This window comes from Rhinoderma darwinii, chromosome 8 (assembly GCF_050947455.1).
Source record: "Rhinoderma darwinii isolate aRhiDar2 chromosome 8, aRhiDar2.hap1, whole genome shotgun sequence".
NCBI lineage: Eukaryota > Metazoa > Chordata > Amphibia > Anura > Rhinodermatidae > Rhinoderma > Rhinoderma darwinii.
This window is the reverse complement of record NC_134694.1, coordinates 76,414,914-76,427,631: the sequence shown is the minus strand read 5'-3', so window position 1 is coordinate 76,427,631 and position 12,718 is coordinate 76,414,914. Positions and strand designations below refer to the sequence as shown.

The 12,718-nt window shown below is 38.9% G+C and overlaps 1 protein-coding gene across 3 annotated transcripts in view; it reads right to left on the bottom strand.

The window, feature by feature from the left end:
* The window catches only part of GRIA3 (glutamate ionotropic receptor AMPA type subunit 3), a 251,178-nt gene that overhangs the window by 106,244 nt on the left and 132,216 nt on the right, over positions 1–12,718 (bottom strand). For all 3 annotated transcript variants that reach the window (XM_075835771.1, XM_075835770.1, XM_075835769.1), the window contains exon 4: positions 8,139–8,326. In XM_075835771.1, the coding sequence (XP_075691886.1) occupies positions 8,139–8,326 (188 nt within the window). The remainder of the gene's footprint in view (positions 1–8,138; positions 8,327–12,718) is intronic.

The window sequence follows — 12,718 nt, the reverse complement described above, 5'->3', positions numbered from 1 at the left end:
ATGCCAAACAGAACAGCTTTATGCTTGTAATCCTTTACTATTTTGATCCTTCATCACTTTTTTCCTTCAAAAAACACACACGGGACCTGACTATGAATAGTATCCAGTAATATTTAAGGATTTCTGAGTTTCCAGTGCTATATGCATATTATTATACTGTAAGTATTGATGTGTTAGTGCTCCCTTGAACTAAATATTCATTCACATGCTTTTCCTCTGCCAGATGTTCAAAACCAATCTCCGACAATGAGCTCACTGCTCACATCCAGCAGCTCTAAGCATTTAGATACTCTACAAGTAATGAGAGAAGAAGCTAAAGCTGTCCAGCTAAATTGTTAAGATAAACAATAGTAGATTGAAAAAACAAGAATTTTCATTGGGAGAGAAATAAGCAAGAGAAAAGCTTTCCAGACCACGGGATGCAAGGTCGAGTAAGGGTCGTAATTTTGTTTTATCTGGAATTGCTGCATAACTGAACTGGCAGAAATAGTCTTTGACTTAATGTGGCGTGACTGGTTTTGTAAGGAAATAAAAATAAACCAAGGTTTGTACTGCTAAAAAATACTTTTCAGCACTAATCTAAAAACAGCCCTTGGTCTATTCATGAGACAGAATCTATAGATCTCCTTTCATGAAGCCCGTGCCCCAGCAAATCAAACACTACAAAAAGAAATACAGATGTTTAGCTTACATCAGTTTTAATTTCATGAAAAAGCAATGAAGAATATTTATGATAATTTGTACAATTAGAAATGTAGTATTAACGGCAGAAATGCTTGGTATTATTATTAGTAAGAAACTGGAAAGCACAGGTTAAAAAAATATTATTGCTATTACTACTACTACTACTGCTACTACTACTAAACTTCTTCATCATCATCATCATCATCATCATCATCATCATCATCATCATCATTATCATCATCATCATCATTGCATAATAATTCACAGCAATGGAAATTGACTGACTCATACATCACATCCTGATGTTAGAGCCTATCAAATTTACAAAGATGAGCGGCGCTACATTAGGCGTTGCTCATCTCTTCTTGCAGAGGCGGTCTGTCACAGATTGATTTGAAGAAAGTTGCTTTTCCTGTGCCACTGATTGACTAGTAAACTTCTGTGTGTATTATACAGTGCAACTGCTGCAGACCTTCTTTATGAAAAGCATGAGGGTGTTTCATATCAATCAATTACTAAATGGTGGACAGGAAGATCCTCTTTTCAGAGGTGGGATGAAGGTAGGCAAAGTAAGCAGTTGCCTTGGGCTCCACTGAGGGGGTGCTCAATTTATGGGTTTAAAAAAACAACAACAATGATCTGCCTTACCAATCAGTGTTTCACTGTAAAAAGAAGAACACTAGGTATCTAGCGAGGAGGGATGCAGGGAACAATTAAATTAATGACCGAGGCTAATGGGGTGTATTCAGAAACCACTGCCTTGGGCACCAGCGGAGCTTGGGTTCCCTCTGCCCTTTTTCTCTTCAAAGCAAGGTTCTGTAGCAGTGGAGATGTATATTATGAGAAATGATGTATTCTCTTCAATTAATAATAAAGAATATAAGACGTTACCTCGGAGTTCTGTGACCTGCATAAATGCACTTAGCCTGTAGTGCAATGCAAAAGTATAATAACATGCAACATAAGGCCCCATTCACATCACATTTTTCGCCTGCGTTTTACCTATACGCTGGGAAAGCTTCCGACGTATATGTTTAACATAGGTTGTGACGGATGTCTAACAGTGGCATCCGTCATCCATAGGCTATAATAGTATCCTTTTAATGTGTTCGTCTTGAACTTTCATGACCCTTTTCATGATGTATACGTTAAAAAGGATCCCATAATAGTATGGGTGATGGATGCTACTGCACTCATAGAATATTGAGTCATACGGTTAACGTATACGACATGAAAGCTATTGAAATGGTCATGAGGTATACGTTTTTTTAAAGGATGGCTATGATGTATTCCATACAGTGGCATACATCAACTATAGACTCCACTTTTAAAAAAAGTATACTGAGCAGTGTACGGTTTCTTGCCAGAACCCGTTGTATAGAATAGCGCAGTCTACTACACGATTCCATACATAAAAAAAAGGTATATCAACGTATACCAACTAAAGGAGGCCAAGATGGGGACCATCTTGCATAACTGCTTCTCGTTTCACGGATGGACCCTCCCTGCCCTGGTCTCTCCTAGGCTCCCGGTTTCCCCTTTTTGAATTATTGTCAGTGGCTACCACAGTTAGATCTGTTAGGAGACTAGAGTACACGATTACTGAGACTGAAAGTGATATAATTTTGTTGAGAGACACAGACAGAAGGAGTTAATTTGCAGCAAAAGGAAGAAACATAAGAAAATTATTGCAATGCTACATAACATGTTGTATCTGTTATATAAGTCCAGGCGTGGACATACCATTGGTGCAACCTGTGCAGCTGCACAGGGGCCCAGTAGGTTACCCTAAAGCAAGCTTCTTCTGTCTGTTAGATTACATGTAAATGCCTGAGATGATTAATTTCTGGCTAACAATTACGGATGGATTGATAGAGAGATATAAGTGGATGATCTATAATGGAATTTTTGAGAGCAAGGGTCTCATATAATAATATTGCACAGGGCCCCTGTGTTTATGTCAGCCCCTGAATAAGTCATATGATGTTTTGTCACTGAACGTTATCAGTTTATCAGTTTAGGCTTTATCTTGAATTAGACCTTCTATATTTTGTGCTCATGCAAACAAGCAGGTTAGGTTACTTTGCTATTCAAACATTCATTCCAACTGTCCCATTTTTGTAAGATTGTCCTGAAAAATCTCAAAGAAGCAAATATTTCCAAAAAAGGGAATTTCAGGGAGGTTTTGTGGGTGTTCCTGGATGGGTTGAGGGAGGGTTAAGGCTTAAAAATGTCCTGCGAATGGACATTTAAATGTTAGGAGATATGGTTCACAGCAGTGGCGTAGCTTTAGGGGTCGCAGCGGTCGCAGTTGCGACCAGGCCCCTGAGCCTGGGGGGACCACGGGCCTCCGTTGCCATACAGCATGCCTGTTAAATAAATTTTCTGTGCCGTGAAGCCGGCACTTCCTGGTTACGGTCACATAGTACACTTGGTGTACCATGTGACCATGTTGTCAAGTGACACGTCTTCCAGCCAGTGCAGTGGAAGAGCCGGTGCGGAGGACTCCAGGTGAGCTGCAGAGTCTGTATTGTAATGTATTGTGTTGTGTTGCATTGTGTTGGCTTGTAATGTATTGTAATGTATTGTGTTGCCTTGTAATGTATTGTGTTGTATTGTTAACGAATATGGAGGACAACCTAAATACCCCTCTATAAAGAAACTAAATAGATATCAGTAGGTCATATGTAATATATTATATGGGGGGAGGGTATATATTAGAAAACACCCATGACTACGGGTGACGTCAGCAGTGCCTCATAACATAATCAGAATAAAAACCTAAAAATAGAGTCAAAACCATGCTTATACTGATAAAATATATAATTTTATTGGTACAAAATATAAAAAAACACACACATTAAAATCAGAGATGATTACCACAGTGTGAAGCAATTGAGGCCAGACAGTTGTCAATAGTTGGATAATAAATAAACATATATATGTGTTTTGGAAGTATCATGAGTAAGGCTTGGAGTAACTGCAACCATGAAAGCACATTCAGTGCTCTACATAGTGTATGAGATATATAAACCCAGGAGACATGTAATGTGTTCTAGATAATATGCAGAGTCCCAGGTCTGAGTAATCATTTGAAGGCAAAGATGCGGTCAGCACCAGACCCAAACAAATGGTTACATAAAAAGTATATTTGGATATATAGTATAAGCAACTTACCCATAGATTTGTGCTGTTTGGCGTCACACCCGACGTACGTTTCGGCTGAGAGCCTTATTGTGTTGTATTGTGCTGTTTGCGGTGGAGGGGGGGCATTAAATTACAGCCCCCCCTCCTCTCTCCAACGCAAATTGCACAATACAACACAATACATTACACACTGTGGGTCGCGTCCCCCTGGGGGTTCGTATGAAGACCTCCAAGGGTTCGCAAGTCACTCACTGAGGTCCCGGTTCCATTCAATGCTGGAGCAAGGAGCTGACGTCATCTTGATCCAGCATTCACTGTGCCCTGAGCGGCTCGACGAAGGCTGGCGGGATGTAGCGACATCATCGCGCCTGTCTGGGGGCATTATACTGTATGGGAATCTCATATGGGGGGCATTGTACTGTATGGAGAGATGATATGGGGTCATTATACTGTACGGGGAGCTGATATGGGGGGCTTTATACTGTATGGGGGCACTATACTGTATGGGAGCAGCTATGTGGGGCATTAAACTGTGGGGGCTGATATGGGGAGAATTATACGGTATGGGGCTGTTATGGGGGGCATTATACGTTATGGGGCATTATACTGTGTGGGGCCAGCTAAGGGAGCATTATACTGTGTGGGGGCATTATACTATGGGGGCTGTTGGGCAAGGCGTCTGGGCATAGGCGCGTGCAGGGGCCTGATGATGGTGGTGTTGGGGAGGGGTAGGGGGGCCCAAGCTGAATTCTTGCACCAGGGCCCATGAGTCTTTGGCTACGCCCCTGGTTCACAGTATGCCCCTACTTACATTTTGATGCATTTATTTAAAGATAGTCTTTATATATGCGCTGAATGCATATACCTATATACTTATTTTGCATTTCTTAAAGAGCACAACCATCATCCACAGAACTGTACAGAGATTATCATCAATCACCTCATTCCCTGTCCCAGTGGGGCTCACAATCTAAGTTTCTATCCCGCACATCCACACTAAGGGTATGTTCACACGAAAACTCAAAAACGTCTCAAAATGCTGAGCTGTTTTCAAGGGAAAACAGCTCCTGATTTTCCGGCCTTTTTTTTAAGCCGCTTGCGATTTTTGCAAAGTTTTTAACGACCGTTTTTGGAGCTTTTTCGATAGAGTCAATGAAAAACGACTCCAAAAACGTCCCAAGAAGTGATCTGCACTTCTTCTTTGCGACCGTTTTTTTACGTGTAAAAAAACTCAGTGAAACACGCTCTGTCAGAACAGAACGCCGTATTCCCATTGAAATCAATGGGCAGATGTTTGGAAGCGTTCTGCTTCCGATTTTTAGGGCGTTTTTCGGGCATTTACGGCCCGAAAAACGGCCGAAAATAGGCCGTGTGAACATATCCTAAGGCCAATTTCATAAGAATCTGAAGGGAAATGCAGAAAAAAAAAAGTAAAAACATAATGGTCTGACTAAAACAAAATCACCTTAGCATGGTTTGTAGGTTTTTATCTGGACAGGATAGAAATGTATTAATATCAGTATAGAAGCATATTGTATAATGCTGAGTCTACATTGACCTTGCTCCAGAGTACAGTAGTTCATTATACATCTCCCACACACACCTGCAAATGGGAACGAGGTCCTTTCTTCTCTTTCTCAGCCTTGACACTAAAGTTTTGATAATATGCACCACGTGGTTTAGTTTATTAGACAAGTTTTTTTTTGTTTTGTTTTTTAATAGAAATGGGCATATGCATGTGATAGAATAGAATTTAGAGAAAAGGTCAACCCATCGTGACATTTTTCACTATGCTTGTATTCTGTATTTTGTGTATAAGAATCTGGGACCGCTCCAGATCTTGAAATAACTATGTAAACCTTATATAATGTTAGTTAGTTTGTACCCACATGTAATATTTGTAGCAATTTTGGGCAGTATTAAATTATAAATACACTACATGTATACTTGTATTTGAAGCAAGAAAACGTGCACCTCTTTAATAAATTTGGCGCATTTTAAAACTTCTCTTAGTGATGCAGGTTTTTTTTTTTAACGGTTTGTGGTAGTCATAAATGTCTCTATTTTGACTCAATTTGTGAAAGCATTTGCCCACAATGTCTCAGCGTTGGAACATTTGGTAAAAGGAGCACTGTAAAAACTGCTAAACAAAAAATATTAACTTAGAAGTCTCCGCCAAATAAATCCATGGAGCTTGCAAGGTACATAGATTTACAACCCTTTGTAATGACAGAAGTCATCAGAATTGTTTACTCCTCCAACTAAACAATATTCAATAATTAAACTTTCCTTCAAACTGATCTTTATCAATATAGATGAGCACAGACACCACTCAGAAGACATGTACTTTGCTGTAAAGCCTTGCGGTCAAAGTCAATGGAAATCAATTGTTCTGATGAAAAGCTGCCACCTTCCCATATAATGGTTTTAATGTACTGTAGCGTGTGGCTGTTTCTGTATTTATTTTTTTGATTTTTTTGGGGAGGGGGGGTTTTGTATTATGTAATAAAAAAATGAGAACAGTTCTAAATGTAACTGATCTGTTAGGTCTATTTAGAACAGAAGCCTTGTCATAATGCAATAAATATTGATAGAAACATTGTTACATTATAGATTTGATGGAACAGTTTTAGAATAACCTGAAATATTTAGTAATATGAAAAGGCCTGGCAAGAAAAAAGGAAAATCTTCTCTTAAACTGGAAACTGTAAAGTTATTTCATATAAATTGCTTAATTTTGAATACTTGGTAAAGCCCAGAAAATTCATATACTGTGGTGGGGGAATATTTTTAAACTGTTACAGAGCGACCGTCGCTGTTCCCAACTGGGTGCCGCTCTATTTGGCCTATTTACTCTCCATAGGCTGGGACAAAGCTAAGCCTTATTTTACCCAGGGTAAATATTTAGCTCGACACCCCTCTCTTACAATGTAATACATGTAAATCGCTTTATAATGAAGTTTCATACATTGATTTGCAGTTTAGCAGTCAAATTATTAGCCTTCCATGCCCCCACCATTGCTTCTGCTGGGTTGCCATCCTACTCTTCTATACCATGTAAAACGAATTTGCTGTCAAAATAATATATATATATCTGATGCCCCTAACACCCAGCACCCGGGGCAAATGCCCCACCAGCCCACTTCTCATCTACTCTCCTGCCATTGGTAAGATATTAATGACAATAACACAGCCACAAGGCAACAAAATATTCAAATGTATGTGTATGAGGTATGTTGTGTTGTAAATGTGATTGCTCGTTGACATTGGACTTCAGGGAAAATGAACAGACTTCAGGGCAGCTAAAAAAAGACCTCGACTCAGAGCGTAAGGGGCAAAATCTATACAGTCCATTAAATTGAGGCACCAATAATGGTCCTATTGATGTTACCAAACAAAACAATGAATCTTTTTTTGGTAATTAACTGCCATTCATTGCAGCAGCTATAAACCACACTCCCTGCTGCACTATTGTCTATACAGACACTACAGGAAGGAAGTGCTTTTCTCCAATATGGCAGCCCCCAGAAATATTTTTTCACATAATAAAATAAATATGTTTTTAATACTTGAACATGCAGTGTGTTCTTTATAAAAGAGAACATGGGATAAGAGAATGGAAAATCAAGAGCAAAGGAATAAAAAAAAAATAACTCGATGGATTTCGAAAAACTGTATACGTATTACATTGCTTGTGAAACAAGGTGTTTGCAATAAGTTATTTTTGTTATGATCCTTGTTGTATTTCTGATGTATTTTAGTGTAATGTTTTCCCCAGTTATAGCTTTCAAGCCAATTCTGAATTTTAGACATTAAAATTACCGCTGTCTGTATACTTTTAATTCCATTCGGCCTCTTTTTTTCCTGCTTATAGTTTTTAGTAGATAATAGGATTGCATTGCTAATGTTAATATAATGTTAAAACATTGTTAAATTCTTGTTTAGCATGGAAAAGCAATCACCAAAGAGAAACTGTTCTACAAATTACCTATTCAGCATGAGAGCAAGCCAGCTTTTACCTGGCTAGGGGTGTCACAAAATATAATAAGAATGACTTCTACAAAGCAAAGCTCTGGCTCATGAATGATCAGTAAGCGTGACCAGTATTACATGACTTGACCTTTGATAAGATGTTGATTTTCTTTTCAAAATTGCTTTAGATTCCAGTTATATCCCGTATTTACAGCGAATTTGTAGTGTAAAATGGGGCAGCAACAGAAAAATGCAGTCGCTTTATCACATGGATTGTTTAACATCCACTGTTCTATATAAATCACTAAATATATGAAATTTAGAAAAACGTGTACCTGTTCCAAAATCGTATTTATTCGCTCAACTTCGCAATCGATTACAAATCTTTTCTCCTGACGTCTGTCCATTTCCTCTATGATGCGTTTGTATTCCTGAACATCTTTTATATTCCCCACTGATCTAGCTGTCACTTGCCAGTTGTTCTGTACCGCTGACTCCATAATAGCTTGAAGAATAGAGAATCCTGAGGAAGAGAAATGACACAATCAGTCTCTTTATTGTTAAGAATATGAAAAGAGAGCATTGTAATAAAAAAACATTATCGCAAAATGGTTTTCAGGGAACATATATCATGCAGCCACACCAGTCGCCCTCTGTCAATTCATGGCCTTCCATCCCGTTATTACACTGCAATAATACCTGCTGACAAGATGTATTTCTACATATAGCATTCCCTCTGACTTAAGATGGTGAGCTCCATGTCGTCAGGAATAAAAACAGATGAAGAACCTGAAAACTACAGAATAGCTCAATTTTTAACATTTTCACTTTCAAATTCATAGAAGGCATCATCTTTCTGATAAATCATCACACCAAGGTCTGGTGTGATACTGCGCTAGTGGATAGTATTGACTATCAGTTGTTTTAACTCCCAATTAAACTGCAGGACAATGTGACCCAAGGGGTCAAACTTTTCCAGAAATCCTTTACAGGTCATCTCCATCACCATCAAAGTATTTTGCAAAGTGAACTTCCAGTCTCTATATTAGGGCACTTCATTACGAGCAATCTTCTGATATAATGTCAGTCAAACTGTCAAACGACAAGCAATAGCAACCTGAACATAGTGCAAGGATGCTGCTGGGCGCTCAGATTCCCTACGGTTCCGCTAATAGCCTGATGAGGTCAAGAAAGAGACATCCCATCAGCAAACTACCAACTGATTACTGGAATCTGTATGCAGTAAAGTGTTTGCGTTTATTCTGCTTGAAGAAGAGGTAATTTGACTGACAGTATAGTACGGAATTATTCCATACATACCATAGAGGCAGCTCATGTGGATGCTTTGCAAAGAAGTGGCTCACCCCTGCTTTGTCCGGTTCTGATGGGTGGTTAGAACTTGTGCATGATTCCCCCTCTCCAGAGGAACTGCACGGTTAGGCCCCATGCACATGACCGTAGTGTTTTTTACTGTTCACAAATACGGATCCATAGTCATCCGCAAGTCATCCGCATATCTGGAACGCTGTCTGCAAATACGTTCCATAGTGCATCTGAAGAACATCGAGTCTTCGAATTATGTCACAAACATGTTGCAACCCCTTATAAATGGCTCATGATCGCTCAGGAGCCATTTTCTTGGGGAATCCCCTGCCGTCGCATAGCAAAGCTTCTGCAATTACGGATGGCTACTCATGCACCTCCGTAGCCGTCCACAATTTTGCACGCGCCCATAGACTTCTATGGGCATTTCTGTGCAGCAACTGTGAACAGGAATAGGACATGTTCTACATTTTGCGGATCATTTGCACGGCCCGGAAACGCATCCGTAAATATACGGAAAGGTGTCCGTGGCCTATAAAAATAAACGGGCCCGCAGATTAACCGTAATTACGGATAAAAACTACGGTCATGTGCATGGGGCCTTAGTAGACAAGGGGGTGATCTAAAGGTCATGGAAAGGGACTGGAGGGAGTAACAAACACAAGATCCTTCTTTTCTTAGTGAAAAAACAGGCACCATAGTGGCGGGTTCATTTTGATCTTTGCTTTGTGGCCACCTCTCTTTTATGTACACCACTGCTCGCAATTTAGTTCCCTAATAGCCAATGTTACTCCAAAGCACAGGCTTTGTCTCTTCTTCTTTATTCTGATTTATTTTTTATTTTTTTAATTCTTTATTTTATTTTATATATATATGTATATATATATATATATATATATATATATATATATATATATATATATATATATATATATATAATCATTTGTATATTACAACTGACCGTAACGGTCGAAATTAATCAAACACACACACACAAAAAAATTATTTAAAAGGGAAGAGAAAAAGAGAGAAAAAAAAAAAAAGAAAAGAGAGAAAAAAAAGTGGGAGGGGGGAAGGAAAGGGGGAGATATGGAGAAAGAGGCTGTTGCTAAATTTACCATCTATCCCTCCCCTCTGAAAGATCAGGGCATCTATTCCTGGATGGAAACGAGGTTTACTCAATATAGGATAATGTGCAGAGTTACATGGTAAGAAAAAATCGCGTACTATTAAATTCGAACAACATTGCAGTGTCGGACTTATAGTAGGATGAAGCCGTAAGTGGAGTAAATATGAAAGCTCCAGCCATGGACATACCGCCAGAGAAATACAGAAAAACAAAAACATTGTTCAACCTGGACCCAAGGTTTAAGGGATCCATGTCGGCACCAATTGATAACTCATGTTATGTGTTGCCAGATAATTGGTTTTGATATCCGGCAAAGCAAGGCCCCCACACTTTTTAGGTAGACACAGCAATGTCCGCTTAATTCTTGCAGTCTTCCCAGCCCATATAAATGTTATTTGGAAGGAATCAGTAACTCTAAAAAGAAAAATAGACTCTAATCGACAATGCTTGTATAAGATATAGAATGCGGGGTAGTACATTCATTTCGAATACAGTACAACGACCTAGCCAGCTGAAGTTCCTCTTGGTCCATTTCATACAGTCTTCTGATTTTGGAACGTGCATATTAATATCCTGGGATGCTGTGGTTCTCGCTCAGCATATCTGGGGAAAACAATACATTTCAGCAGAAAAAGATCTAACCTGTCTAATTGTCTAATACCCCCCGGAATTGCATGGAGTCTCTATAGGCAAAAATCTAGTGTCTATATTTGGCTGTACTTTCCGTTCCTTATTTAGTATGGGATGCAAAAATATGAAAAATACAGAGACCACTGGCTTAGAGCAAGTACTATAACTGACAAAATAACAAGTCATGTAAAGGTGAGCTCTTGAATGCCCTGTATTTTAATTGCTGTTACATGCTACAAAATAATCAAAAGCAAACACAGTGCACCCAGAATAGCACGGGATCAGATATTAGATCTGCAGCGATGACCTTGCATAGTAATGGTTGTGTAGAGCTAATCACAATACACATAAAATAATTGTGTTTAGATAGCATCTGCACATACCGGTATGTTTTACAATTGCATGTTTACATTTGCTTTTCTATTAAAACACATTTGCATAGCAACGCTGAGAGAATTCACATAAATAGGAAGCAGTGTGATGTTTCAATCAATTAGAAAATAAAGTAAATATAGGCATAAAATGCATATATATATTCTTAAAGATTTAAAAAACTTATGTGGAGGTTTTAAGAACAAAATCTATCTATCTATCTATCTATCTATCTATCTATCTATCTATCTATCTATCTATCTATCTATCTGTCTGTCTGTCTGTCTGTCTGTCTGTCTGTCTGTCTGTCTGTCTATCTATCTATCTATCTATCTATCTATCTATCTATCTATCTATCTATCTATCTATCTATCTATCTATCTATCTATCTATCTATCTATCTATCTATCTATCTATCCATCTATCTATCTATCTATTCCATCACTTCCATAGGATTATACCCATCCATTATGCGTCCAGAATGGGGCAGAGTCTCTTACAGTTGTGGCCGGGATAGCCATTTGCTTTAGGGAATGTGAGGATTCCTTAGGCATTATTAAGGGTATAGCTTTTAGGTCACAGTGGGGGGGGGGGCAGGTCCTCTTCTTTTTCTCACCAAACAGGTGTATTTATTGCAGTTTGGGAAGACTAAAGGCCCTTTTACACTGGGCGATTATCGGGCAGACAAGCGTTCATAAAATGCTTGTTGCTGATAATTGCCCTGTTTAAACAGGGCAGCAATCAGCAGATGAACGTGCAAATGCTCGTTCATGTGCTGATCGCATTGTTTTAAAAAAGTTAAATATTATCGTTGTCAGCAGCACATCTCCCTGTGTAAACAGGGAGACACGTGGCCGACATGATAATAATGTATGGGGACTAGCGATCGTAGTAACGACCTCTCGTCCCCATCTATAACTTTAGGCTGCAGTGTTCCTTCTGATAAGCCCCCCGAAGGTGGTAAATAGATGCAAAGGTTTTTTTTTCTATTTGTACGACAAACTTTATAGTCATGTTGATTATTTTAAAATCTGAGGATTCAGGACTGCTTCAATGGAGAAAAGTAACATCCAATTGAAAGCATTTGTGCTGCAGGAATTGTCATTTGTCATTCCCCTCTGCCAGATGTTACAGAGAACGAGCTTTGAAGGAATTATCTTAATAAAGAGACCAATCACTTTTCCCTTTCCCAGAAGGTCAGGTCCATGGTTAGAGATTATGTACAGGAATTAATTAGATAATTCAAAGAATCAACTTCTTCACAAACTGGAAAAATAAATTCCTTCTTGGGAAGAAAATCAGTGGATCATGGGTTTCAGCTTTTTCAGTAGCATATTATAGAGTAATAGATGAAGTTTACACTTTAGAGGACAATGATGATACGAAGTCAGCATTATTTCAGGTGGGCCGAATGAAGTGATTAGGGCAGTAAGGTCAGAGGACCTGGAGGCCCTAGAGAGG